Source organism: Podarcis muralis, chromosome 17, assembly GCF_964188315.1.
Source record: "Podarcis muralis chromosome 17, rPodMur119.hap1.1, whole genome shotgun sequence".
Classification (NCBI taxonomy): domain Eukaryota; kingdom Metazoa; phylum Chordata; class Lepidosauria; order Squamata; family Lacertidae; genus Podarcis; species Podarcis muralis.
The window spans coordinates 32817222-32844210 of record NC_135671.1 but is presented as its reverse complement, the minus strand read 5'-3'; the positions used below and the strand labels follow the sequence as shown (position 1 = coordinate 32844210).

The following is a 26989-nucleotide window of genomic DNA, read 5'->3' as shown; positions in this document are numbered from 1 at the left end:
GTGGTAGCTGGAGGTTGGCACAAGGTGCTTCTTCCAGTGTTACATTGTGGGCAAGGGAGCACAGGGGGAACCTTTTTCTTCTTGCTACCAATTCCTGCAATCGCCGCTGGAAGCCAGGCCTTAAACTCACCAAGGAAGAGCTGCTGGCTCCCTGCTAAGCTCCTAAAAAGATGAGCAGCAGAGAAAACCCTCTTAGGGAAACCAGGGGTATTGGCTGTTAGAGGCTGGGTATGAAGACGAAATGCCACACTGGGTTCTCATATACATGCGCATGCATGTTAGCATGTGATTGCAGAACCTCTCGCAATCTCATAAGCAAAGTTTGGCCCAGACTGGTTTCCATACTGGAGTTGTACTTTAGGGTGGGGGAATCTCCCATGCCTGTTCCCTGCCCCTCACTCAGCCTCCCTGAGAGCTTTGCCCTCCTCTGCCACCACACTAAATACCAAAGGACTGAGCTCAGTTATTTCTGGCACACAGCATTATGCCCAGGGGAGGCACGCAGACCACGGGACTCCATCTCCTGGCAGACCCATACAAGGGCATGTTTGGGGATGCCATCCACCCTGCCATTGGGCAGGAGGCTTGTCTCAGGCTGCTAATAGGACTCCTGAGCTCAGAAGCCCTGACAACCTCTAGGGTCAAAGGGAAAACTAGGCCAGGAGATTTAGATGTTGGGCCATGAGAGAGAGGGGGAGAGCGAGCATGCTCAAGCGAAGCAAAGGCTGTGGTGGAACGATGGCCAGAGTCTCCCTTACTTCCATCCCAATCCAGGCCAAGCTCACACAAGACTGCACCGCCTGATCGAAGAGGAGCATCCAAGGATCCCTTGAAATGCCACAGAGGTTGCTGGGATGTGTGGCTTCACTGAGGCCTCTCTAGAAACAGTTGCTCCCTCAGGGAGCTGCTGGGTAGTGTGTGCAGTCAGGCTGGCCAAATCTGTCAGTGCCCATAACCCCCATCTCTCAAGCGGCGAGCTTTGTCCCTCTTCACAGCAGGTCACACTCACAACCTGTAGGTGGCTATCCTGTTCTGGGGAGGGTGGGAGGAGTTGTGCCCAGTCTCTCTTTAGATTTTTTTCTGTCTCGAACCTCATCTGGCAGGCCTTCATCTGACATGACCACCATCAATGCCATCAGCCTCTCCCAGTGGCCCTAACGGCCTCACATCTCTTTCCCCTCCAGCATTCTCAGCGCCAGGCTCCTCCTCCTCTGCCAACCGGTTTGTCGGCATCGGACCCCGGGACGGCAACTTTCTAAACATCCCCCAGCAATCTCAGGTAGGGGGGCCAGTTTCACAGGGGTTGTATGTGGCTGTAGCCCAAATGTAGCTTGCAATGTGTGGGGGAGGTTGGGCGGGTTGATGGACGTGGTTCTGCTAAAGGGATGGATGGGATGAGGGTCAGGGCCAGACACCTACACGTCTGCTGAGACCCTTCTGCTCCAACATGCATTGCACCCAGTACCAAAGGCTCCCCTGTAAATAGAGCAAAAGCACAAATGAGAAGGAAAGGCAGCTAGCACGTGGGTCTTCTCGGCTTTCGTTTGAATGGTGGGGATAACACAGAGTTTAGTAGGTAGAATACAAAATGAAATCGAACACCAGGACTCCAGGGTTCTGTTGGTAGGTATGTCATCAAGCCCCTTTCCAATGCCAGAATTACCTTTGGCATTATCTAGATCTGATGCTTTTGCAGCCAACTCTGTAACATCAGTTACAGGCCTACGTTTTCCAAACAGGAAACTGAGGATCAGTACTCATCCACACTTAACTTTGCTTTGTGCTTTCTAGGCACAAGTTGGTGCTTTCCAGGTCCGTGGCTGAGTGTTTTTTGTTTTTGTCCTAGCACTTTCCCTGAGAAAACTTGTGCTTTACTGCTCAATTGGAGCAAACGGCAACCCACAGAAAACTTAATAGCTGTTTTCTCCGATTCACTAGTAAAACACGGGTTTTCCCAGGGAAAGTGCCAGGACAAAACAAACAAACAAACAAACCCCACTGAGACACAGACTTGCAAAGCCCAGACTTGTGCCTAGAAACACAGCACAAAATGAGGTGTGGATGAGCCCTCAAATAGAGTGTGTTTTTGGCTTATAAGTCTGCAACTGAGACAGAATCGGAAAGCAGGACTCCCAAGTTTGATTGTAGTTCAGTGGAAAGGGCGTTGGATTTGGGTGGAGAAGACACATATCAGTTTGCTCAACCAGGAAGTTCATAAGGTGGCCTTGGGCAGGTCACTGTGTCACCATCCAGGTCTCTCAAGGCTTCCCACATAATAGTCCTTGCCTACACATTTGTTCTCTCACCACCCCATGAGATGGGGCTCTGGGCCGCTTCACATTGCATTTTCACTTGGAAAAGGTTTCTATGCAGGAAAAAATGCAAGACCCACATATAGGTTGTCACATAGATGTCACTACACAGGTTGGGAAACAGCAAATTCCTGGCATGTACACTTAGTGAAATAGACACACGTGCACTCCTCATGATGATCTATACTTTTTCTCTACTTGGAAGTGTTTCGGTAAAGGTGTAGGTCATCAATTGTGGTGAGTGCATACCTGAGTGAGCAAGCCATGTACATGTGCCAGCAAGTTGTCATTTCCTCATCCTCATAAACATTCAAATGAATGTGATGATGGAGATACAGGTTTTATTTGTGTTGCTTCCTGCATGGAAATATTTTCTATGCAGAAGTGTACAGTGGTACCTCTACTTATGATCACCTCTGGTTACATATCCTTCAGGATACGTACGTGGCAAACCTGGAAGTGTTTTTCCAGGTTTCACTGCGCGCACATGCGCAGAAGTGCTCTACCATGCCTCACACATGCGCAGAATGGGCACCTCCAGTTGCAGAAACCTCGGGATCCAACCAGAGCTCCGGAATGGATCCCGTCTGCAACCGGAGGTACCACTGTAATGTGAAACAGCAGTGAGCCCAGTCTTACATGATTGGGAAGTAAGAACAATCTATAAGAGATACTTTTTTTGCAGGCGAGGATTGCACAGTGAAAAGAGTAAAATAAATACCGTATTTTTCTCTCTATAACACTCACATTTTTTCTCCTAAAAAGTAAGGGGAAATGTCTGTGCGTGTTATTGAGCGAATGTGTGGTCCCTGGAGCTGACTGGCCCGAGTGCAGGGGCAAAAATCAGATCACGCGTCACGGAGGAGGGAAGGCTGCAGAGAGGAGGCTGATGCTTTACTGCATTCTGCCTCAGGGTCTTACTGCCCACCCTCTCCTGTTTTCGGTTGCTGTGTTTGCTCAAATGCAACAAAGAGCAGGGAAATCCCCTGCTCTCCTGGCAGCATGAAGCACAAAAATGATACATCCACTGTTTCATTCAGAATTTTTTTTCTTGTTTTCCTCCTCTAAAAACTATGTGCGTGTTATGGTCAGGTGCGTGTTATAGAGCGAAAAATACGGTAATTCATGAGGAGCCCAGCTATTGTGACACTGGCCCACACTGACCTTCTTTGCCCCATTATCATTTCCCTACTTTAAAAAGGCCACCTCCTTTTAGGCCACAAAGCCCTTCTCGCTTGCCCTTTGGGTTGCTGCTGCTTCACCCTCCTTGCACGGTGGGGGAGCTGCTCAGCAACCTTGCAGGATTCCAAGGCAGGGAGGAAAATCTGACTGGTTCCTTGATGCCTCCCGTGGAAGTGATAAAGGCATAGGAGCCTGGAGTCAGCTAGGAGGTGGCATTGCCATCTGAGCAACTTAATTACTTTACTGACCAGCCAATCAGTTATTGTGGAAAGTACTGAAGTGGAGAAGGGAGCAGTGGTGGACCTTGGGGTTTCAAATTGCAGCAGCACCCTGGGTGATGCCAAAATTCGGAGCCCTCCCCCTTGCCCACCTCTAGTCCTCATTCTACATCATAGTTGCGGTGCCCCCGAGGCTCTGCATCCCGTGCAACCAAGCCCGTCACGCTCCCCTAAATAAATCCGCCTCTCAAGGGCCTACGGAGGAGAGACAGCAGTGAAAGGATATGTCCAGCATTTCAGAGGAATCAGTGAGGTGTTGAAGATTCCATGTCTGGACCAGTTGTGTAGCACTCATGGACAGACTACACCACTGTGCAGAGAGCATCTATGCTGCACTTTGGAGGCTCTGCTGCCCGTTCCTGTTCTTGGGCTGCAGTTTGGTTCCCAATAGTTTTCCATGTAGCTGCTCTCTACAGCAGAGCAGAAGGCTCTTGGGGGAAGATGTGGAGGGGCTGATGAGTCTATGTTCCTCTCATGGGGCTTTAAATGTATCTCTGAGCTTGTCTTGCCCTGTTTGTGACATGGGAATAGGTGTTATACAAGCAAAATAGAATATGCAGACTAGGCATTATACCTAGTGTTGGATTTAAGCTGAAGCCAATCCCATGTGTGAAAATGTGCTCTCCTTGTTATTAAAGGAGCCGCCACTTGGCTCCAACACTAGTGGCACAATATGTTCCCTGGTAGATGTATGGGAGAGCTGGGAGTGCCCATCATGGAAAGAACTAAAAGGGGGAAACGGACTTTTCCCCTCCACAATTGGGGATTGCTAACCAGGCTAGGGGAAAGAGTTTCAGCAGTTTTCCAACAAATTTTGAAAGGCTACAAAATCAGGATGCTGGTTATCAGGGTGGAAAAGTAAAGCCTTTTGAAAAGTTCTCAAAGTGAGCATGTTGCAGGTGGGAAGTACGAAGGCGTTTATTGCTTGACCTAATAATATCCTGCCCATTGCACTCATGCAGCCACAGTACCACCAGCCACTCTGAATTGAAATATGGGAGATAGCTGGAGAAGGGAGGGGAACCACCTTTTTCTATCAACAGTTTTATTGCTGGGAGGTTGTGGTTTCCCTGCAGCAGAGATGCTATCTGCGGGGATACCCCATAACAACTAAGTAACAAACGAGCACTGGTTCTGCAGCGAAAAATGATCAAGCTGGTGTGTCATATTATTTAGGAATGTTTCAACCCTGCCACTACCATGATCAGAAAGCAAAGGAGGGGAATGTGCCGCAGACATGAAGGGTAGAGAGCAGCAGAGAACGGCTGTGTGAAGCAGAATTGGAGCAAATCTGCTTTAGCGTGCACACACACACACACACACACACACACACACACTGATCCAGCCTGCCCTCTCTCACAAGATTGCTCTGAGGTTTGGTCTGCCTTTCGTTCCTCCCAGCCTTCGTTGCTCCCTGGCGGTGAGCAAAAGAGCTGGAGCAGAGCAGGAATGGGATCTGTTCCCCTTCCCATCCCATAACCAATGTCACGTCTGGCCCGTCTGGTTTCCCCGAGCAACGAGACATGATGTCACACCCAGATGAACTTGGACTTGGGGGGCCGGGCAGGGAAACAATGGTCCAGAGCGAGGCTGGACCAGGGCCCAGCACGGCCTCAGGAATAGCAGGGCCACTTCCGCCAGCAACTTCCCTGCTTCTTGCTTTCTCCTTCTTTTCTGCTTTGCCTCTCTGGATTTATTTCATTTTCCATTTCCCCACCCCCCCCTGCTTTCTCCCCACTCCCTTTCCCACTTCTCTTTCTTTTAATGCACTTCTATCACTTTCTTTATAGCTGCTGTACTCCCCCACCCCATCCACCTACCCTTTGATTCATTTTGATTTTTTCCCCTCACTCCTCCTGGGATTTTAGAGGGGCTGGGGAGGGGTTGTTCTGCCCTATCATGCATAAGACGGATGGGAAACATCGAAGTATTTTTCAGCCCAGGCTCTGCCAGGTGGGCTCCTAGATTTGCCAAGGGCGCTTTAATGTGTCCATGTGTGTTTTGTATTTTCTGTTTGTGTGTGGGAGGGGGGCGGGAGATATTCCTTGCTCTATTGGCTAAGCTGCAGTATATTTTTTTGGGGGGGGAGGGCAGGTGTTACCACAGTAACCAGTGACTTTTCTGAACTCTGGATTCAGGCAGATGGAGGAGGACAAAAGAGGGGAAGAGAAAGACAGATAGCATTGGGCAAGCGAGAGATGGAGGAGAGTGCCAGTTCCCCCTCTCTCAGCTGTGGCTTCTGGCTGTTGCCCATAGGAACAGCTGCAGGTCCCGTGAGGTGTGACGGACCTTTGCTTGTGGTCATACTGCTTTCATTGTTATTAAACATTCATTTAGTGCCAACAGTGCGCGCTGAACCTTGCACTGACCCGGCTGCTGCCTCCTTGGCTTAAAGTCTAAGGCTATGCCAGCGCCACAGGTGAACTAGCTCCCATTGCCTTTGGTGTGGCTGGTGAGCTCAGTGCCATTCTAGCTGGTTGCCTGCTCCTTTCGTGGGCTCTGGCTGGGCCCAAATCAGAGATTACAGCAATGCGGCTGATGCCAATCCAAATCTCCCAGGTACTGCCTAGCAAAAGGCATTATGTGGCCTGGCATCATCACAGCACTCTTCCCTGGTACCCCCTCGCCCAGCAGCTGCCAAAACACCCATGGCAGCCAGATGCCCTCAGAGGCTGGCAGGAGCTGCAAAATCACACCTGCTTCTTTGTGATGTAAGGCTTCTTTTTCATTATGGCGGCAAATGGCTACTTCTGTAACGTATCTTCAAGAAAGAGGACAAAAGGACCACCAAGTCACACTAGACCTGGTGGGTCAGCCATGTCTCTTTATGCATGTGTCTGCCCCATTGACATGTTAAATGTGGGAGGGGAATCTATTTGTTCCATGGGGGTGAGAGAAGCAAAACCATCCCTCCCCCATCATACCTCCGTGTGCTCTGTTGCTTGAAACACTTTTGTCCCAACCCAGACCCAACTCTGGAAATAAGCCAGGCTGGAGAGAAAAGGGCTTGAAGCAATGGAGTAAGGCGAGGAAAGAGTTAACTCCTCTCACCCATGTGCTCTTTTCCATTTAGAACAATAGACCCCACCAGCTTGGACTTGGCTGCCTGCATCATGGCTATATGGACCCTATTTGTACTGGGGAGGGATGGGCAAGGCATTGCTCCAAATTTAGATGCACCCATACACCTTTTCACATAGGGATACATGAAACCCCACTCCCAAATTTTGCTGGTCTTCTTTGAAACGCTCCTGACTTGAAATTCCTCCAGTGTCTCTGTCTGAGGTGAGGCTTCCAAATTTGCTTTGAATTTTGCTCTAGGCAAAATTAGGTGGCTGTTGAAAGGTGAGTGGAGCCAACTTTCTCCTGCGCCGCCACCACCCAAGGAAATTTCTGTGATGTAGTACGGGATGACGCAGGGCCGTTCCTTCTCCTGACTCAGGGCATACCTTGCCACAGCAGCCCATTCATTGCCAGGGCAGACAATATTTATGAGTGGCACATAAGCACTCCCCTAAGGTCTGCAGATTTGCACTGTTGCTGGTGTAGTCAGATGCTGCTGCAGGATGGTCAGATGCAGCTCAAATACGCCGTCAGAAATGGAGTTTCGAGAGAGCAGTCGTGTGACTACGGAGGGCTTGCTCAAGGCATCTGAAAGCAGAGATGCTATGACATGAAGGGACATATGGAGACAGATCCATCCCTCACTGCCAAGTGGACGTTGTCATGGTGGAGTGACAACTCCTGACTGGCTTGTTACTGAGGCACAGCATTCTGATTGGCTTTTTAGGCACATCATTTTCTAATCTAGCCAGTCACAAAGCAGGAGCGGGCAAAATGATGTGCTGTTGTTTTTGTTTTTGTTTGATTGATTGTTTCCAAATCTCTAATTTGTATTGGTTCTCCACCACCACCAGAGGATGTCAGGTTTTGCTTCTGATGCTGTAATTTGCCTAGTCCCTTATGATTGGCTTAGAAGATTGAGCATCATAGCACGCCTCACCCAGTTGAAGTATTTAGACTGGGGGTGCATCTGCACCTGATTGGCTGGAATCTGTGACAATGAGTAATGGCCAGCGATGCAGTTGGCTGGCATGAATTCACTTGGGTGTAAGAGCTGGCATCTTATTTTATGAAAGGAACATGGACTGGCCAAACGGAGAGAGGATGTGTGAAGCAAAAAGAGCTGGAGAGAACAAAAAATATTAAAAAGCATCTTGGAAAAGAGCAGGAAGTGACCTATAGAAATAAATAAACTTTGGAAGTCAGGAAACCCAAGTTTGGTACCCAATGGGCAGTGGGGGTTGGTGGGTTGACATAGTTCTGCATTTTGGAGCTTGGCAATTTTGCTTTGCTGCATGTCACAATTATAGTCCTTTCATCATACGTCCTAAGCTTCCATTATCCTTCTGTTAAGCAGACATATTTTCCTCTCTATCCCAAAGTGATCCGGGTAGGGTATAATGAAATGAAACACCTTGACCAAGGATCTCAATTCCAGAAATGGAGCGAAGTCTGGAGAGTGGAGACAAAGCAGTGCTGCAGGAAGGTGGAACTCCTGCTTGCCTCTTGCAGCGGTAGGGGGAGGCGGACCACTGGCTGGGAAAGTTGGGAGGAGGCTGAGTTTCTGCTTCTGCTAGTGCTATGAAAACTGCAGGAAATGGAAGTTTGCTCTTTCTGTCCTACACATTCTCATAAACGGAGCAAGGCCTCCTTTTCCGAGCGGTTTTAAGAACAGATGCATAAAGGTGAGCTTTGCCCAATGAAGTAGGCATGCTCCACAGTTCCAGAATAGGCAGGGAAAGCGTTTGGCAGTGGCCCAAGAGAGGCAGAGAGAAGCTGGGGGCTAGAAAAAGGGAGAACTCCCTGGGCTTCCCAATAGCGGTAGCAGAGCCCCTCCTGGTGGCCATTGCAAAGCTTGCGTTTTCCTCCAGAGAATCCAGTTATTTGGCGCTGCCTTCCTTTCCTCCTCTCCCTTCCTCCACAGCGCTTTCAGTATTCTCTCGGTGCCGCAGATGGCGATTCTATCTACAGTGTGTCACCTTCCCCCACCCTACTTGGCACTGTCAGGGAGCAGATTGTGCCTTCATGCAGAGCTTGCATCTCTGCCCCTCACCTTTCAGCTTGGAGGGAACTGTGAACTTCCAGGCACTGATCAGTCTGTGGCAGATAGATCAGGAGCCAGGCATGGAGGTTCCACCCACTGCTAAACTACAAATAATAATAATAATAATAATAATAATAATAATAATAATAATATAGAACACACATCAAATTCTTCTTTAGCAACCAGAAGAATTAAGCATGTGTGGCTTTGGGATTTACAGGAGGGTGAAGCTGAAATAAGAACTTTCCACCTGAACCTCCTCACCTTCCCATCCATTGAAGAGGCTGTTGCTGTTGGCAGTAGTTAGCAGCAGCAGGGAAACTGTGTCCCTTCAGGTGTAGCTGGACCACAGCTGCTATCATCCTTGACCATCAGTCATACTGGCTGGGGCTGATGGGAGCTGGAGTCCAACAGTACATACCAAGGGGCACTACATCCCTTATCCTTGAGTAAGAGCAAAGGGCAGGGATCAAGCAGCATTTGTCAGGAGAAAGTTAGCAGGTGGGAGTAGGGTGCGTGAGGTTGGGTAAAGGACTGGAACTCACCTTCTCTCAAGGGAAGGTTCAAAACAGCACTATATAATACACTACAGCCAGAAAACGCTCTTAGTGCAGCACTTGGAAGCATCCCATGGCACTGGTGGCCAATGCTAAGCTTTTTGTCTTTGCAAACAGCAGGAGAAGCAAAAGCTGTTTCACTGAATTCTGGCTCACAATTTCTTGCTGATAAAGGAACAGCTTCAGGCAGGGCTGTAAAATTGCGTTGAGCTGCACGTTTTCCACGAAAGTAGGCAGCACCTTGGGAGTAGCAGCAAGAAAGGCAAGATAAACAGAAAGAGAGGGAGAAGTTACATCAGGTGTCATATTAGATACTAAAGAAAATAATCCTTGTCTGGTTTCAGCACAAATGCAAACAGTGGCAAGAAGCCCAAACCCTGTGTAGTCTAGCAGATATGCTGTCAGACATTGACCAGGGAGACCTGGGTTCAAATCCCCACTGAGCTCTGATGTACTAGGCCAGTCGCACACTCCTTCAGCTTCACTTGCCTTGTAGGATTGTGGTGAAGATAACCTGGGAGGGGACAATCACATGTGCCACCCTGAGCTCCTTGGAGAAAGGAGTGTGTTCAAAAGTGTATACAGTGGTACCTCGGGTTAAGTACTTAATTCGTTCCGGAGGTCTGTTCTTAACCTGAAACTGTTCTTAACCTGAAGCACCACTTTAGCTAATGGGGCCTCCTGTTGCTGCCGTGCCGCCGGAGCACGATTTCTGTTCTCATCCTGAAGCAAAGTACTTAACCTGAAGCACTATTTCTGGGTTAGCGGAGACTGTAACCTGAAGCGTATGTAACCTGAGATACCAGTGTACTGAGGGACAACGTTAGATGTTTTGGTGAACATAATAAATGGTAGCCTGGTGTCGAGTTTGCCCCTTTCCCCTCTGGCACACAGAGTTAAGCTTGCCCCTGAGCCTTCTTGACACCGAAACTGTGTGTTTCCCCACCCATGTCATTAACATTGGTGATGTAGTACTGGGGCAAGGAAACACACTGCCGATAACCTTAGGATATGGGCAAGTTTTCCTAAACTGGATGGAAAGAGGAGAGAGGAAACTCGATGTGCGATCGCCATTTTTGGCAAGTGGCCTTGTTCCAACCCTAACACGTTTAAGCGTATGCCAACAAATGCACAGTGTAATTGTGACAAAAGCCTGGAAATGCATGTGTCATCCATATAGTTACCTTCACCGGAGAGCCAATATTAGTCGCTTCTCCTTGTCAAATGTACACTTGTACACAAATGTAGCCATGAGTGGCCTTAACAAGGGAGTCTTTCAGCAAAGGGAGATGAGGGGGCACCTGTATTTCAGAGCAATGTGAGGGGAAATCATGGGTTGGAACACTAGCGAGGAACAAGTCAGGAACAAAAAATGGGATTAGATGACTGGAGCTTGCCAGAAGAAAGCAAAGGCACCAAACTCAGTGACTGGGTTAGCACTGTGGGTTTCATTTGATGGGTATCAATGTTAGCCTGCCAAACAAAGGAAAAAGAAAGTTTGCAACGCTCTGTTTTAATTCTCCCTTTTTGTGTTTTCTTCTGCTCCAGTCTTGGTTCCTCTGACGGGATCTTCAAGCGAAGAAAAATAATAATGATGATGGTGATGATGATGATGATGATGATGATGATGATGATGATAATAATAAGTTTTCGCTCACGTCCTGAGAATCAGAATCTTCAGTCCTTAACCCATATCTTCACTGAGCTGCTCCTCTTCAAGGAAAAGTAAGAGACGTTGGGTAACACTACAGATGAGAAGCTTAAAAGAATTACGTTGGACCTCCCCGATCCAAAGCAGATTTTTGCATTTGCGTAGAAGAGGCTTGTCTTCTGCAAGGAATCCCATCAACACCTACAGAAGTCACGTAATCCTGTTTCAATGATATGATAGTTCTGGACAGGCTATTCAAGCAATGGTTAAAAAAAGAAAGGGGTTTCTCTTATTCATCATGGGGAAGGAATAGCATTCACATTAACCAGCCTCAAACCCCCAAAATTTGCACCAAGTTTTGCTAGGGGTTATGTTTGTTGCAAAATGAAAGAGGAGGCACTTTCTTAATGTCTCAACTGCCTACCAGCCTAATTCCTATGAGCCCATTTGCGACTTGAGGAGAGTTGTGTTTCTAGGTCACTCAATTTGCTTTTTGAAACTTCGCAAGGTGGTATAGGGGCTGCAGGAAAATGAAGTTTGTCCTAAATTCAAATATCCTTCCTCCTAAATATGTTTTTAAAAGTGTGTCCAGTGTGGTGCACTGGTTCACAATTGGAACTGGCTATGATTAGAGCAGTACTAGGGTCATAATGCTTGGTTGGCATTCACAGCACAAACATCTCCTACCAAACATAAATTCCCCCTTGCAGTAAATTCCCTTGTTAATGAAATTTAACATAGCATCCTCATTACTTAAAAAAGCAAAAACAGAAACGCTCCTGACTACCAGATGCCGAGACAATATTCCATTCCTGAGCAAGAGGGGAGGCTCTCCCTAGTGCCCTCTCCCTGTCTCTCTGAGACAAAACCACACACACCTGACACATCCTGGTGTCTGGTGACTCCTGGTGTCCTTTGCCATTGATGAACCTTTCCTGCATCTCAGATATATATATATATATAATAACACCTTAGGGCTTATGTAGAAGGCACTCCCAGTCATATTCTCCATGAACTGGGATCCCTTCACATACAAGAAAGGCAGGCACTCTTGGGTTCACGAGTCCAAGACGGATTGGGCTGGAAAGTGTTTCTAAGTATTTCTCTTAGCAAAGAGAGCATCTGCTACCACTGCCATAGGGCAAATGACACTTGGAGACCCATTGGATGCTTACTAAAAACATTGTAAAAAGAATCCATTGACAAGAGAGCAAAGAGGCCACATTCAAGTTGTACCCCAGACAAATCACTGGAGCAAAGGCAGCTGGCTCAGTCAGGCACGTTTCTGCAGAGCTTGTAGCCTGTTCTGGACAGGTTGGGCTGTGTCCCTTTCCTCTGAGTTCCAGTATTTTCCTTTTGAGGTTTTGGGTGTCTGTTGTTACTATGGTTTGATGCTCTTCCTGGTCCCTTTTCTCCACTTTGTTCTTTTCCTCCTTTAGTTGTAGCATTTCCTTTGGCTTCCTCTACATACAGGTGACAACAGCAAAGAAATTAAACGCTAGGGTTTTGTGGTCGTCGTTGAGACAAACAAAAAGACAAACCCTTTGAGCTTAGAGCATATGAACACTCTCAGCAAAACTTCAGCGCAACAAAATTAATTGTATAGAGTTAGAGGTAGTGGAAGCTGCCTGACTGGTAGATGTGAAGGTTTGACATTGCCGGCTGTACACTACGCATGCACACATACGCACCAGAATCGACCACACAGCTCCGCACAATTTCCTCTTCCCTTTCTCAGACTACAAAAGAATAATAATAATTAATAATAATAATAATAATAATAAGTGAGGAGAGCAAGCGCCCCCCTCTGTTTTGCACCAATGAGATCTTCATTATTTATTTTCCAAAGGTCTGTGGAAGAGGCCCCTCTCTTTCTCCTTATTTACCCCCATGCTAAGCTTTGGGGGCAGGAGCTTTGCCAAATTCTTTGGGGTTCACCCCCCTCCCCACCCCATCTTCCCTGTTAAATGTGTCCATCTCTGCATGAGGGGTCACTGGTTGTTACAGGGCAACTCCACATGGTATACTTAGGATAGGCAAGGGCGTCGGGTAAGGGTTAGGGATTGTCTGATTTGGAGTGGATCTGGAGAATGCTGCAGGGAATGGGCTCCCATGCCATCTGCCCAGGGCAATTGCATTTGGGTTTCTGGCTTGCAGTGCCTGGAGTTGCCCCCAAATGACCGTGCAAGAAAACAAGTTGATCTAGAGAACCTCCTGAAGCCCCTCTCCTCTCTGCCACAGTGATCCCCAGCTGATGCATCAGCAAGTTCTGGAGCAGACATAGTCAGGAGCTGCTGGCGGGACCAGGTATCTGCATCCCTGTCTAAGTGCAATGATTTTCCAGTTCCAAATGGAGAAACAGGGTCAAGGAAGGGAATTCTGAGGGCTGCAGATCTGCCCCTCCCCTCCACCAGCAGTTGGCTTCCCTGCTTATCCCCATTCACACCCACCGGTTCCCAGATGTCAGAGGAACACACACACACACACACACACACACACACTCTTTCTCTAACACACACACACACACACACACACACCTTTAACAGTGGCCACCCTTATCAGAGGCCTGCTTTCATGGAGGAGTCATGAAGCCTGACCCTGCACAGCTGCAGGACAGCTGCTGCATGAAGGGAGGGAGTTCTTCTCCATGAGGAATGTGGTAAGGGAGCAAGTAGCCTGCCGAAAATACATGTACACGTTTCAGTTGGCTGACATAATTGGCTGCTGCATGTGGAGCCGCCTGCCTGAGGCTTCCATCTTTGGCATGAGTCAGGTCTGCTCTTGCCCAGTCAGACTGCAGACCTGGATTGCATGGAGTCTAGGAGTGGTGCTTTGCTGCTTCCCCCATACCAGGGCCCTCACCCAATACCTTCAGTAAAATGCAACTCAGAGGTGAAATACAACCTTTCAGAGACTAAGCAGCTGAGGATGTAGAAAGACAATGATTTTGAAGAGAGTGTGTTGAGAGAGGGGTCACCTTGCATTTCGCGTCGCCTCTCAGGAAGCAGATATTTCAGGGTTTTGAAACAACCCGAAAAGCTGTTTACCAGAGGCAACAATGGGATAAGTGTATACAACACAAATTGGTCATTCCTCTTTCAGACTGCTCTCAGATCTATGAGAACAAATGAATAGTAGTCTCTAGCCAAATATCCATAAAGTAATTTAGGCAAGCACTGAGGGTTGAGCTTACATCTGTGACATGGGCAGAGATCAGAGCAGTAACTGGAATTGGGACACAGCCTCGTTCCTTGTCGTGAGGTTGGAAGGCTCCCAGGTTTTAAGCCCAAGGTCATGTCTATGTCCTTAAGAGCACAAAGAAGTTCTGCAAATGTCAGAATGGAAACCATTCCCACCTTGGTGGTCTTAAGAAAACAGACGTCTCCTGTCCTCCAGTGCAGTCTGCCCCCTCCCCTCCTCAGCATCCTTTCTCCTGCAAAGTACCAATCGCCCTTCTTTCCCCTGGTTGCGTGGGACATGGTCCCATTGTGATCTAAATCACGAGACTTTGAGGTGAGATGAAGTTGAAGATAACTCAAGCATTGCAGTCCAGGGCAAGAAGGCACCTACTACAGCATCTGGAGTGCTGTGCATATTTCATTTTATTTTGACATAAGAATCATTTGGAGCATTTCCCCAATTGAGAAAGACAGTGCCCCTCCCCAATTCTTAAAAAGTGCATCCAAGCTCCTGGTGACCATTTCTGAATGCAGAGCAATGTGCAAAAAGTGGGTGGGGGTGGCCCAAACCAGGGAATAAATACCGACGGCCACCATAGTTGGTGCTGCTACAGCATCTTTTCAGTTGCTGAATTCATTCAGTCAATGTATTCAGTTATTTAAAAGAAAACCATTCAATCAAGTAATTCAGATCTGATTTCGGCAAGCTTCTAAATATAATGCCCAGGATTGCTAGGAATAGGTTCCTTACTTGAGAAACCATGGGGAGGGGGGCTATCTGTTTGGATGGTCTAAAAAAGTGGCAGGGCCAGAGATTTGCAGGAGTCCAAAGGCAAGCGACCACAAATAATCAGCACTTAAAAACTGGAGGTGGGAACAAGTAGAGGTTTACTGTATCTCATTCTGAAAAGGAGGCTCTGAGTCCTCGCAGTGCTTAAGCACACACTTCACTCTTGGCATCTCCTAGAGTGCAACCGTTGGGTGACAGCAGCATGTGGGTGGACAGAGTGACAATGTCATCCGCTTACATGTTAAACTCTACCTGGTTTGGGTCCTTTAAAAGGGCGAATGTAAACACTGAGGAGGAACCTGGAAGGGGTGGCACACAGGACTTTAAATTATGGTGGCTGGAAGGTATGGGCAGGAGAAAGAAAGATACACAGGAATGTGTGTTTAAAAATGGGGAGGGGATTTTTAAAAAAGCAAAATATATATTAGGGGTTTTAAAAGAACCAATTTTGTTTGCATTGAGCCAAGTGCAATGGAGTGCATAGTTTTAATATCTTTGTATGTTAAAGATTGTTAAGAAGAAGAGAAAAAATCTATTTTTGTTGCAAAGTCCTCTGTTCCCAGGGACTCTAAATAAATAGGGACAAAAGAAAAACCCAACCTTTGTAAGTATGGGGAAAAAACTTTTTCTGTTTATTTTTTCATTTGTTTACTTTTCCTTTTTCTTGTTTGTTTTTTAAATCCTTTTTTTTAAAAAAAATTGATAATGATCGGGGTTTGGTTTTGTTTTTTCCTTTTCCTCATTAGTTTTGTCGTTTTATGGGAGGGCTGAAGGCAAAAGTTTTTCACACGCAAAAATAAAATTGTAAACAAAACAAAACACTGTATCAGGTTAAAAACATAGAAGAAAACTGCAAAATTAAAATTAAAGAAAAGGACAACAAAAAAACCCTAAAAATCATAAAAGAAGAAAAAAGATTAAAAATACAAAACCTGGTGCTTCTTACAATATAAAATACATTAAAATCTCTATTATACATAGTTTATGAACCAATTAATTGTTATCATAAAGCACATTTTAGGAAACATGCATTATCCCTTCTTTATGTTTAGCTGAAAGGGGCAGCGGGCCTTGCAGTCAAACGCACCAGCAAGTCTCTGGCAGCTTCTCATGGATCTTCCCAGGTTGCCGAGTGAGATGGGTGACGGTGAGATTGCCACGGCAAAGGTTCCTGCACAGGCCGTGGTTCTCTGCCTCCTTTCACCCCTTTCTCCCCTCTCCCCCTCGCATCACTTGCCACCGCACCCCCTTCTATCTTTGTTCTCCTGGCTTGTTTCTCTCCAACCCCCGCATAGAGCTAAGCAAAACCAATTGACTTTGGGAATGCCTTTGATTTCTTCTCCCCTAGTGAGCCAAATCTGCAGCGTGCGCTCTCTCTCCCCCTCTCCCTCTCTCATCTTTCAGGGGCTCCTCTTTGGGAAGAGGAGCCGCCTTGTGATCTCACCAGCATCCCGTCCATTGAACTCCTTCCATCCTCCCCCAAGTTGCTTCTTTTCAGCCCTCGCTTGCCCTCTTTCTCACAGCCTCCCCACCGTGGTTCCTCTCAGCTCCCTCCCTTCCCTTGCTGGCTTTCGGGGCGGTGGGTGGGGCAGGGGGCAAAGCAGCAGTGCATACTCCCCCAACCCCAACCCCCTTGCCCCACAGCCTCTCAGAGCATGGAAGGTTGACTTGGAGAAACGTCTCGCTTCAGGGAAGGACCAAGATGGATGGTATTGCCTTACTCCCACCCCGCTTAACTGGCCAGCTGACATAGTGCCTTTTGTAAACCCATCTTCCGCTGGAACAGATGGACCGCATGCTCTGCCGGGGTGGGTGGGTGGGTTACTGGAAATCCCGCCCCTTCCCCCCTTTGACCCATGTGCTCAATACAGGGGAAAGCAATAAACAGCCAAGCCTCGACCAGCAAGAGGGAATTGTGGCCATGGCTAAACGCAGTGGTGCCTCGTTCTCTTTGGCCGGCTTCTGCTGCCCCAAGGACCACCCAGGAGAGAGGGAAGGATGCGTGCCACCCAAGCAGCAGCGCTGAAGGCTGCGTGGATTTCTCTCGGCAGCCTTTCTGGGCAGGGGGCCCTCTCTGCCATCTTGCACGGGGCCCTCAGCCCCTCTCGGGTGATGCTTAGTCGGGGCCCTTGATGCACCCAGCGGCTGCTGGTGGCTCCTCTGGGAGCCCTGAGGGGTGTTAGGTTCACAAATCCCAAGATGATTTCAGTTTGGACTGGACTGCCCTACCAGGGCTTCGTCCGACAAACCTACTGAGACCCTCCTTGCCCTCCCTTGGGCACCTTATCTGTGGCGGGAGGGGGAGGGAGGGTGTCCCTTGGCTTGAACTTAACTCACGTGGCCAAGAACAGTCACCCTGTGCTCCGAAAAGGATCCTCAGGCCCTCGCTTTATTCGGATCTCTCACCTTCTGTCTCTCGCTTTAGGAATAACCGTGGAGCGTTCCTGTCCTTGAGCATTCCTGTCCTTCCTGGCCAGATCCCTTCCGCAGCCCCCTTTCTCTCCCTTTTTTGCTGACCCCCCACCTTCCGCATGCAACCCCCTCCCCACCCACCGCGAACCCCCAAACCCACTTCTCTCGCTCGGCAGTAAAACCTTGAGATCCATGAAACTGCAGCTTCCCTGACTGCAACCCACCCCTGCCCCTTTGAACAAGTTTCTTCCTTGGTTAAGAAACGCAGTATATATATGAGTACAGTACAGTATATATATAGTACTAATGGAATTTGGTGTGCTTTTTCTCCTCATCCGCCCCCCCCCCCCGTCCCCGACCGTACCCCCTTGCCTCTCCTGCGCCTCCCCTATGCCCCCTTCGTGTCTTTGAGTCTGTTCTTCCGAACCCCCTCCTTCCCTCCCACCCACCCCCCGCACTTGAAAATAAAAGGTAGTTCTTCGTCTGTTTTTGTTCTTTCTGAAGTTTCTTCCGTGTCTAGCAGAATGCAGGTAGCCATATGTTATAACTGTCAATATTGCTTCACGACAAAAAAAAAAGAAAAGAAAAAAAAAAAGAAAAAATCCAAACTGTTTTATCATTTTTGCCTGAGCTTTCTTCGGCTTTCTCCATTGGAATGGCTTATTGTGTTATGTGAATTTAAAAAAAAAAAAAAGAGGGGAAAAAAGAAAAAAAAATTCAAAATATGTTTTAAAAAGAGGAAAAAAACTACATATACTTCAAAAAAGAAAAAAAAAAATCACCGGCTTCCCTCTTTCCTTGTCCCACCAATTCCTTCCTCAGAGCAGAGATGGGAAGCCCAGTGGAGGGGAGTGCCGAGGGCTCCACGACGATGTGTGTCTGTCTGTGTTGGTGGGTGGTTTTTTTCGGGGGTGGGGGGGTCTGTGTCCCTTCTTTCCCCATTCCCATTCCTTTCTGGAGGAGCTGCTCAGAAACATCAAGAATAGACCCATTCCCTCCATACACCCGCCCCCCCGCCCGCCATCCCTTTGGTCAAATTGTAAAGTGCCTAATTAAGAGGTCATTTTTTCAGCGGCAAAGACAATACTTCAGTTCCTCCTCACGTATCCTTTAGGATTGGGCATCTCTGAGTGATGCCTCCTGGCACGACACCTGCTGACATGTGGAGGGAGGGCAGCTGCTGTGGATCCGGCAGCTGGAGGCAGCACCGCTCACCTCCCACAACCCTTCCCCTCCCCAAAGCACTTCTCTCCCCTCCGGGCTCCCTTGTAGCTGGAGAGGGAGAAACGCTTGTGGGCGCAGGCAGGAGAGGAAGGCAAGCCATGGGGGGAAGGGGGCTCAGAACCCCTTTTGCTCTGAAACTCCCTTTATCGGGGCAGACCCACATGGAAAAGATGGCTCCGCTGCGGTCAATTCTAGTTAGGCCCAGAGCTTCACAGCCCGGGGTCAGCTTTTGACTTGGGAGTCCAGCCCTGAAGTCATGAGGTACAGAGGTCCAGTTTTCAGAAGCGGCTCAGCCCCCTGTTGGGTTTCCACAGGCCCACAGCTTTTCCACAGCATCTTCCTAGGCTGAGCTAACATGGTGGTTGTCTGTCGAAAGACACTGGTGGTTTCACAGGTCACTCCAGCCAGGGCCATCTTAAGCATATCCGGCGCCGTGGTGCAAAGCCCCCTGTTTCCCAGAGTTTTTTTAGGGAGGACGGGGCTGGAGGAGGCGGGCAGCGGCTGGAGGGCGGGGAAGAGGCAGAGACTGGACGCAGCGCCTCCCGGCTCAGCTGGACGCTTTGTGCTGCGGTGGCCACAGCAGACGGAGGCTCCGGGCGCGGCGCAGCATGGCAAAGGCGGGCGAAGGCAGCAAGCTGATGCCAGGAGGCGCTTCGTCCAGCCTCTGCCTCTTTCCTGGCGCCCTCCAGAGCTTGGCGCCCCGCGCCACTAGCCTCTATGGGTAAGACGCCCTTGACTCCAGCTTCACTCCAGCTTTGCTGAGAAAAGGTTGGGAGTGACCCAGTGAGAAAGCCAAAGGGGAGCCAGCATATGTTTGCATAGGATAAGGGAGAGGCCCAAATGGTTGCAGAAACAAAAACCAGCTCCCGTTTCCTGGGTGCTCTTGATGAAGCGCAGCCAACCGATGGAGATGGTTCTTCCCCATCGCCATGGGGAGTGCTTAGTAATGTCTTCCATCACTGTTGCTTCCTTGTGCAGAGGCAGATCTTCCCCAACGACTCCATTCCGCAGCCTCCAGCCTTGAATCCTTTTGTGGGACATACCTTGGCACCCAGGAGCTGTTTTCGGGAGGAACTCTTCCCCCTGCCACCCACTGAGGCACCCTCCATTTGGGCTGAGGCCCACTGTGGATGTTAGGACAGTACCTGCCCATTCCAATGCAGGGAGAGCGAGGCTCTCTTTTTTTGGCGATTGTGAGGTTTTTGCCAGAGGGGTGCCAGTCTCAGGTGTGCCACCTGCAGTCTTACCCAGCTCAGGCCCCAAAGGTGTGTGCCCGTTTCCACCGATGCCAGCCTGATGCTCCAGAGCAGCCGTCTCCCAGCTCCATCCCCCACCCTTTCAGCGCCCTCCCGCTCCTTTACGAAGCTGTTCATTGCTACTGGTTTGGTTTTTGAAAACAAAAAGAACTCATAACCCTGCAGCCGAATTAAGGGAAGTGCCTTAAACTGATGCCTTTGCTGCCACCAGCGAACAAACCGAGACAGGAAGAGAAATCGATCAAACTTTTATGCATCCAGCTTCAGAAATGTGAACAAAAAGATGTTTACAGAGATTGCAATCCAACCGCCTCCAGGTGGGGCTCATGGGAGCCCCTCCCACCATTGCTTATCCCCACCTGCTTTCTCCACTCTCCCCCCTCCCCCGCCTGCACTTTTCACACACAGGAGGGAAGCTGAGGCCTACAAAATGGCTCCCTCTGCTAAACCAGCCTTCATTTCATGTAGCTTGACCCTCATCCTTGCCCCCAAAGAAGGGAACCAGCTGCTGCGATGTGGTGGGCCAGCTTCTCCAGCCCCTTCCCCTGTCCCAGTCAGCCCTCGGCACTTCCCCTCCCTCCCCAAGTGCCACTCTCCGAGCGGGGTGTAATACGCATGTGTTAATTACAAATTTTTTCCATAATAAAAGTTTATAGATGCAGCACCTTCTTTAACTGATTGAATTAAAGAATGTTATTGACTGTAATTGTCTCTCTTTGGCTTCCTTGATGGATGAATGGCCACGGAGCCCTAATACTCCCCTGAATGTATTTGTTGCATGAGTTCGGGGCTACAGGGGCGACTGATCGGGGGCCCCAACACACCACACAGACATGTTCACAGGGAGATGGTACAGTCATACCTCACGTTGTGTTAGGTTCATGTTGCGTCTTTTTGGCTTGTGAACCTTCCGGGTTTCACCGTGTGCGCAGAAGCGTTCTGCACACTTTGCGCATGTGCAGAAACATTCTTTGCGCTTGTGCAGAAGTGCTCTATCACTCTCCGCACTTGCGCAGAAGCACCGCTCTAGTTGCGGACTTTTCGGGGTGCAAACGGCACCCTGGAACAGATCGTGTCCACAACTAGAGGTACCACTGTAGTTGTCTTCTACTGAGGCTCAACTCAGCAACCCTGACCAGCTCCATTAACTTCAGGAAGTACATGTGCAAGATATGCTCATCCCTAAAGTGATGGAGTGTGAGAGCTGCGGTGGCTGCTGGTGGGTGTTGATGTCTGATAAAGCAGACATCAGCAAGCACTGCTAGCAAACCAAAACTCCCCTGGCTCCATCATGCCTGCAACAGCTCTTCAGATATTTCAAGATGGCTATCATATCACCTCTTAGTCTTCTCTTCTCCAGGCTAAGCATACCTGGACAATGTTGATAAGGATGCTTTGCCCACACATGCCAAATAAAGAAATAAACAGAGCTCATGAACTTGTGAAGGAAAAGGGTAAAGTACCATTCATAGCTAAAAGAAGTTGTTCATACCGCAGAAAACATAGTTCCTGCACCAGGGCTGTCGTAGCTTCCTGGTAATGAACTAATAAATTCAGAAGTCAACAGGTGAAGTCACACAGACCCTAACCCTATTTCACAGGGTTGTGATGTGGACGGAATAGGTGAGGGCAACGCATGGGCTGTCTTGGGTTCCTTGGCAGGATATAATTGTAGCAAATAGAGCACTGATGGGTTAAATGGATTAAGTTGCAGGTTTGAAAAATTCAGCTTAAAATGGATTTTGCCCATTAGCTTGAGGACTGGCGGTAAAATCAGCCGGTCTCATTGCACAGGACTTGCTCCTTGTTTCATCCTGAGCTTTATAAAAATGTATCTGAAGAAGGCTAGTAAAAACACTGTTTTTTGCTTTTGCTTTTTAACCATTTCTACTTCACTGCTCGCTGATTGTGGAAGAGTCTTCAGCAGGGCTGGCCCACCCATGAGGCAAGGTGAGGCAACCGCCTCGGGTGGCAGGATCCACAGGGGCAGCAGATCTGGCCTCCAAGGAACGCATTACCCACCACTGCCACCATTGCTGCAGTGGCAGGCTGCTAGGAGGCTAGATCTGCCTCCTCGGCAGCCTCCTCCCAGTGCTGCCTCTACAACAGTCTCTTGGTGAATAGGAGGTGCAGCTAATCTCCCACCACTGGGGAGGAAATGGCGGGAGCTGCCCTCTGGGCTCTGCACCCGCCTGGTGTGATTCAGAGCAGGCTCCTTCCCCCTCCACACAACAGCCATTGATTCCCACTTCAGCCTCCAGGTGAGGTTGGTTTTGTTCCCAGTGTAGATCTTTACTCCCCGCTTGTTCCCGATGATGATCTTCCCTGGTGTGTGTTTGTGCCATTTTGTGGATCACCTCAGGCGCCAAAATGTCTTGGGCAGGTCTTGGTCTTCAACATCTGTTAAAAACTAGTACACACACACATAGGGAAGCTGTGTCCAGGCACAATCTCAGAACGGGTCTTTCAGATCCAATTTTTCTCCGTGTGTGTGATTGGCACAAGAGGCTCTGCACACCTGTTTTTTCACTCACAATATTAATTCTGTTTCTGCTGTTTGCTGTCCACACCACTGGGCAGAGCTTGGCAGGAAATATCCAGGGTATACGGTTTGTTGGTTAATTGGTTTTTTCTCTCAACCTCAATCACTCCTTTCACAATCAACTTAAAGGTTTCAGCTGTAGTTTGCCTGGTTTTTTGTTTTTTACAATTCTGACTTATTAGATCTGTAATAATAAAAATAGGTGGTTGGAGCTGGGCTCCTTAGTGCTCTTGACCAGGTAAGGGCCTGTAGTTGTATGTGCCAAGCTTTCTGCAAATTAATTCCTTTCTCCCAGCCTTCTGCAGCTTCTACTTAAAGCACTGCAGGCTTTGGACATGTTGCTGAGAGGAGCAGGTGGTCAGATCAGACCTAAATCTCTTTTTATGCCAGCCTTTCCAAGAGTCTCCCCTCTTGGGAGGGAAAGCAAGTGTCAGAGGATGTGTGTGCATTCCTGCTGCTGCTGTGTTTTTTTAAGGGCTCTTCCAGACTGGTGTTTTGTTGCAGGTGCATTCTGCAACATATTATTAACACAGCAAAAGTGCATTAGCCATGGATCCACTACTTTTTTTCTGGGGGGACGCTAATTTGGGGGGACATGAATATTTGTACTTTTGTCCTTGTAGGGACGTGGGTGGCGCTGTGGGTTAAACCACAGAGCCTAGGACTTGCTGATCAGAAGGTCGGCGGTTCGAATCCCCGCGACGGGGTGAGCTCCCATTCCTCGGTCCCTGCTCCTGCCAACCTAGCAGTTCGAAAGCACGTCAAAGTGCAAGTAGATAAATAGGTACCGCTCCGGCAGGAAGGTAAACGGCGTTTCCATGCGCTGCTCTGGTTCACCAGAAGCGGCTTAGTCATGCTGGCCACATGACCCGGAAGCTGTACGCTGGCTCCCTCGGCCAATAAAGCGAGATGAGTGCCGCAACCCCAGAGTCGGCCACGACTGGACTTAATGGTCAGGGGTCCCTTTACCTTTTACTTGTCTTTATTTTTCCCAATTTTAACTATAAAATGGTGATTTTCTTGAGTCAAAATGAGAGTACCCCCTAAACATTTTTTTTTAAGAAAAGAAGCATTGCGTTGATCCCTTCTGCTTTATTAGTTGTTCTGCGGTGCTTCCCCAATGGCACCACATTATTGCCGTCTGGGGGAGATATAGCACGCACAACAATAGCAGGACAAAAAAGGGCAAACCCAGGACATTTGTGCTATGAAAAGTTACAGGATTTCAGCAGGAAGTTACAGGATATGTGCTGACTGGAAATGAGACAGCATGACCACCCCAAAACCTTTGCAGCCACAAGCAGAATTGAAATCGGGATCTTGTGTGACTCCCCCAAGAACAGAAATCACCATGAATGCACAATAAGAAGGATGTCTAGAAGGGCCCAAAATCTCTCTCCATGCCCTCAGATCTCCTTCCTGCCTCAGGAAACCCTTGGAGAAGTTCAAAAAACGATCTAGAAGAGGCAATATGATTCTGAGGAGCTTTAAGCTGAAGTTGAAGGTCAGCTGGAGAAGGCTGGGACAGGAAGACTGGCACACACAGACACACTCTGCCCCCCCCCCTTTGGGGTGACAAGCAGCCCCCAAGCATTTTTTAAATTATTGTCGCAGGTCTTGCACAGATCTGTTCATGCAAGGAGTGCACAGAAGTAGGCTGTGTGGAAACAGAGGCCACTCATCGAAATGTTGAATTCACCTCTCTTTCCCTTGTGCTTCCTCATAGCAGCCCCCAAACTGGCTCACAAGGTTCGGGAGAAGCCCTAGAACAAGGTGCAGGGGAGAAGAGGAGGGATCTTTCCATCTGGCAAGTTGAAAAGCTTGCACTGATGGAATGATCAACTTAGCGCAATGTTGAATTCCTGATAATAATGGTACCTCGGGTTACATACGCTTCAGGTTACATATGCTTCAGGTTACAGACTCTGCTAACCCAGAAATCGTGCTTCAGGTTAAGAACTTTGCTTCAGGATGAGAACAGAAATCGTGCTCCGGCGGCAGTGGGAGGCCCCATTTGCTAAAGTGGTGCTTCAGGTTAAGTACAGTTTCAGGTTAAGAACGCACCTCCAGAACGAATTAAGTACTTAACCCGAGGTACCACTGTAATTCTCATATATTGTGCAATACCGCTTTAACACTCTTGTGAAAAAAGGTAAAGGACCTCTGGACAGTTAAGTCCAATCAAAGGCAACTACAGGGTTGCGGCGCTCATCTCACTTTCAGGCCGAGGGAGCCAGCATTTGTCTGCAGTCATCTTTCCAGGTCATGTGGCCAGCAGGATTAAACCGCTTCTGGCGCAACTGAACACCATGATGGAAACCAGAGCACACGGAAACACCGTTTACCTTCCTGCCACAGCGGTACCTATTTATCTACTTGCACTAACATGCAGGAACTGGGGCAGAGCGACAGGAGCTCACCCCCTTGCGCAAATTTGAACTGCCAACCTTCCAATCAGCAAGCCCAAGAGGCTCAGTGGTTTAGACCACAGTGTCACAGTAGACATATCCATTTTGCCCATTGCTGAAATGTAAAGTCTGGTAACATTTGCTCTTGCATTCTTCCTGGGATTTTTTTTCTTTAGAAGTGCACACACACAGAGAGAGAGAGAAAATACCAGTGTGCCTAGCCAGAATAGAAGTAGTCAGTGGAGTGCAACAGCAGAATGACTATAGTGAGGGACCAAAAACAAAAAACCCCACCTCAGGCTACATTCCATCATTCTCTTCCCATTTCATGTGAACCACAAGCTGCAGAATAGCAATTAATATCCATGACTGAAATTATAAGCATGTGTAGAAGCTGACGTGCCAAACACGCAGAAGAACCCGAACTGAATGACCCATTTGCAACATAAAGCTCACATTAGGAAGCACCCCGATTCTCCAAACCTAGAGGAAGGTGCTACAGAAGAAACTCCTTAGCCATGGGAATGAGGCTGAAAATATAGCTAAGCAGAAAACAGTGACGTCTGCCAGGGCTGTTCATCTCTCTGCATTTGGAATGATTCCTAGCACATAACAGGGATTGCCTGTGGAAACTTGCACCACCACAAAAGTAGGTACGTAGTCTCTTTGCTGCCATGGATGTTGTTGTTTACTGCTGCAGGCTAAGAGAACTGCTCCCCTGGAAGAATTCAGCAGGCCTCCAGTCTTCATGATTTCAAATATACAGTTATGGCAGTGTAGACTCAGAAGGCAAAACTCTGGTGCGTTGACTGGTTTTCTGTTCTCCCACCCCAGCCCTCACTTCTGGGCTGCCAAGGACACGTTCCTTCCCTATTGCCTCTCACTTACCCAAACCTCTTCCATCCTCAATTCCTAGGAGTAATAAAAATCATCTCAATGCTCACACACACACACACACTCCAATTTGGGGGGTGGGAGGAAAATAAGGTTCAGAACACAGCAGGCACATTGAGCAAGATTATGCAGTACTTGTTAAATTGCATTAAAAAGGATCGGTCTGTATTTTGTCTAATTGTGGGATGATTTCAGCTGTAACATTTCTCTCTTCTTGGGACAGAGCATGAACGCTCCAGGTCATAAATATCTCCTGGGCTTAGCATGGATAGATCTCCTAGACCAGGGCAGCCCTGCTGCACTGGCCATTTGAAACATCCAATGGGGGCAAAAGCTCACCCTGCAGGGATGGCTGTGAAAAACAGCAGTCCCCTTGGCCCATTAATCTGGCGATCCACTGGGTGCTGGTGCATTCAGATAAGCAGTAGCTGTCGCCATACTTTTCTGTCCTTCCTTCTTTCGCTCGCTCCCTCCCCCATCCAGAAGGCACCTCCTCCTCCTCCTCCTCCTCCTCTTCTTCTTCTTCTTCTTCTTCACCAACCTCCTTTACGCAATCAAAACCAGCAGCCTAGGAGGACCTTCCACCCTCCTGGATCTGCCACTGGCACATTTGGTTTTGGCAGGAGGCCCAGAAAGCGTTGGGCAGGTTTGGACACTGACTCAGCACAAACCGCCCTTCCATTTCCAGGAAGGGGAGCAGTTCCTGAAGCCGTGGGGCTCCCATCAACAGCCCAACCACCGCAACCTAGGCACTGGCCCACCAGCAGTGACACAGCAGTCGCTGTGGCAACGCCTATCTGTCCCAACACACCCACTCAAAGCCCCTCAAAGCCCAGACTTGGGTAATTCCTCTTGCAGCCCACTGAGGCCGCTAAAATTATGACTGTGAGCTGAAGAAAGAAGCATCAATAGGCCTGGTTCTCTCCGACGGTGAGGTGTATCACGTGCGGACGGCAGGTAACGCATTAACAAGGAAAAGATCCCAACAAAAGATCCCTATTAGGATGTCGGGGAGGAGAGTGCTAGCCCAGCCGTTTCCTTGTTTTCTTTCTGAAGGATTTCCCCTCCCCATTCCAGTGCGTTGAACCCCTGCCCACAATCCAGAGGGTGGCAGTCAGCAAAGTTAAATTTTGTTGAATTCCACCCAGCGTGAGCTAGTAAGGGTCAAATCAGATGTGACATATCAGATGCATATAA

At 48.6% G+C, this 26989-nt stretch overlaps 1 protein-coding gene across 8 annotated transcripts in view; it reads left to right on the top strand.

The window, feature by feature from the left end:
- Positions 1 to 20654, top strand: part of NFIX (nuclear factor I X) — a 254720-nt gene extending 234066 nt beyond the window's left edge. For 6 of the 8 annotated variants that reach the window (XM_077921269.1, XM_028711582.2, XM_077921268.1 and 3 more), the window contains 2 exons: positions 1185 to 1279; positions 10985 to 20654. In XM_077921269.1, coding sequence (XP_077777395.1) covers positions 1185 to 1279; positions 10985 to 10999 — 110 coding nt within the window. In that variant the 3' untranslated portion in view covers positions 11000 to 20654. The remainder of the gene's footprint in view (positions 1 to 1184; positions 1280 to 10984) is intronic. The other 2 variants (XM_077921272.1, XM_077921275.1) reach the window with 1 other exon arrangement.
- The last annotated feature ends 6335 nt before the right edge of the window (positions 20655 to 26989 follow it).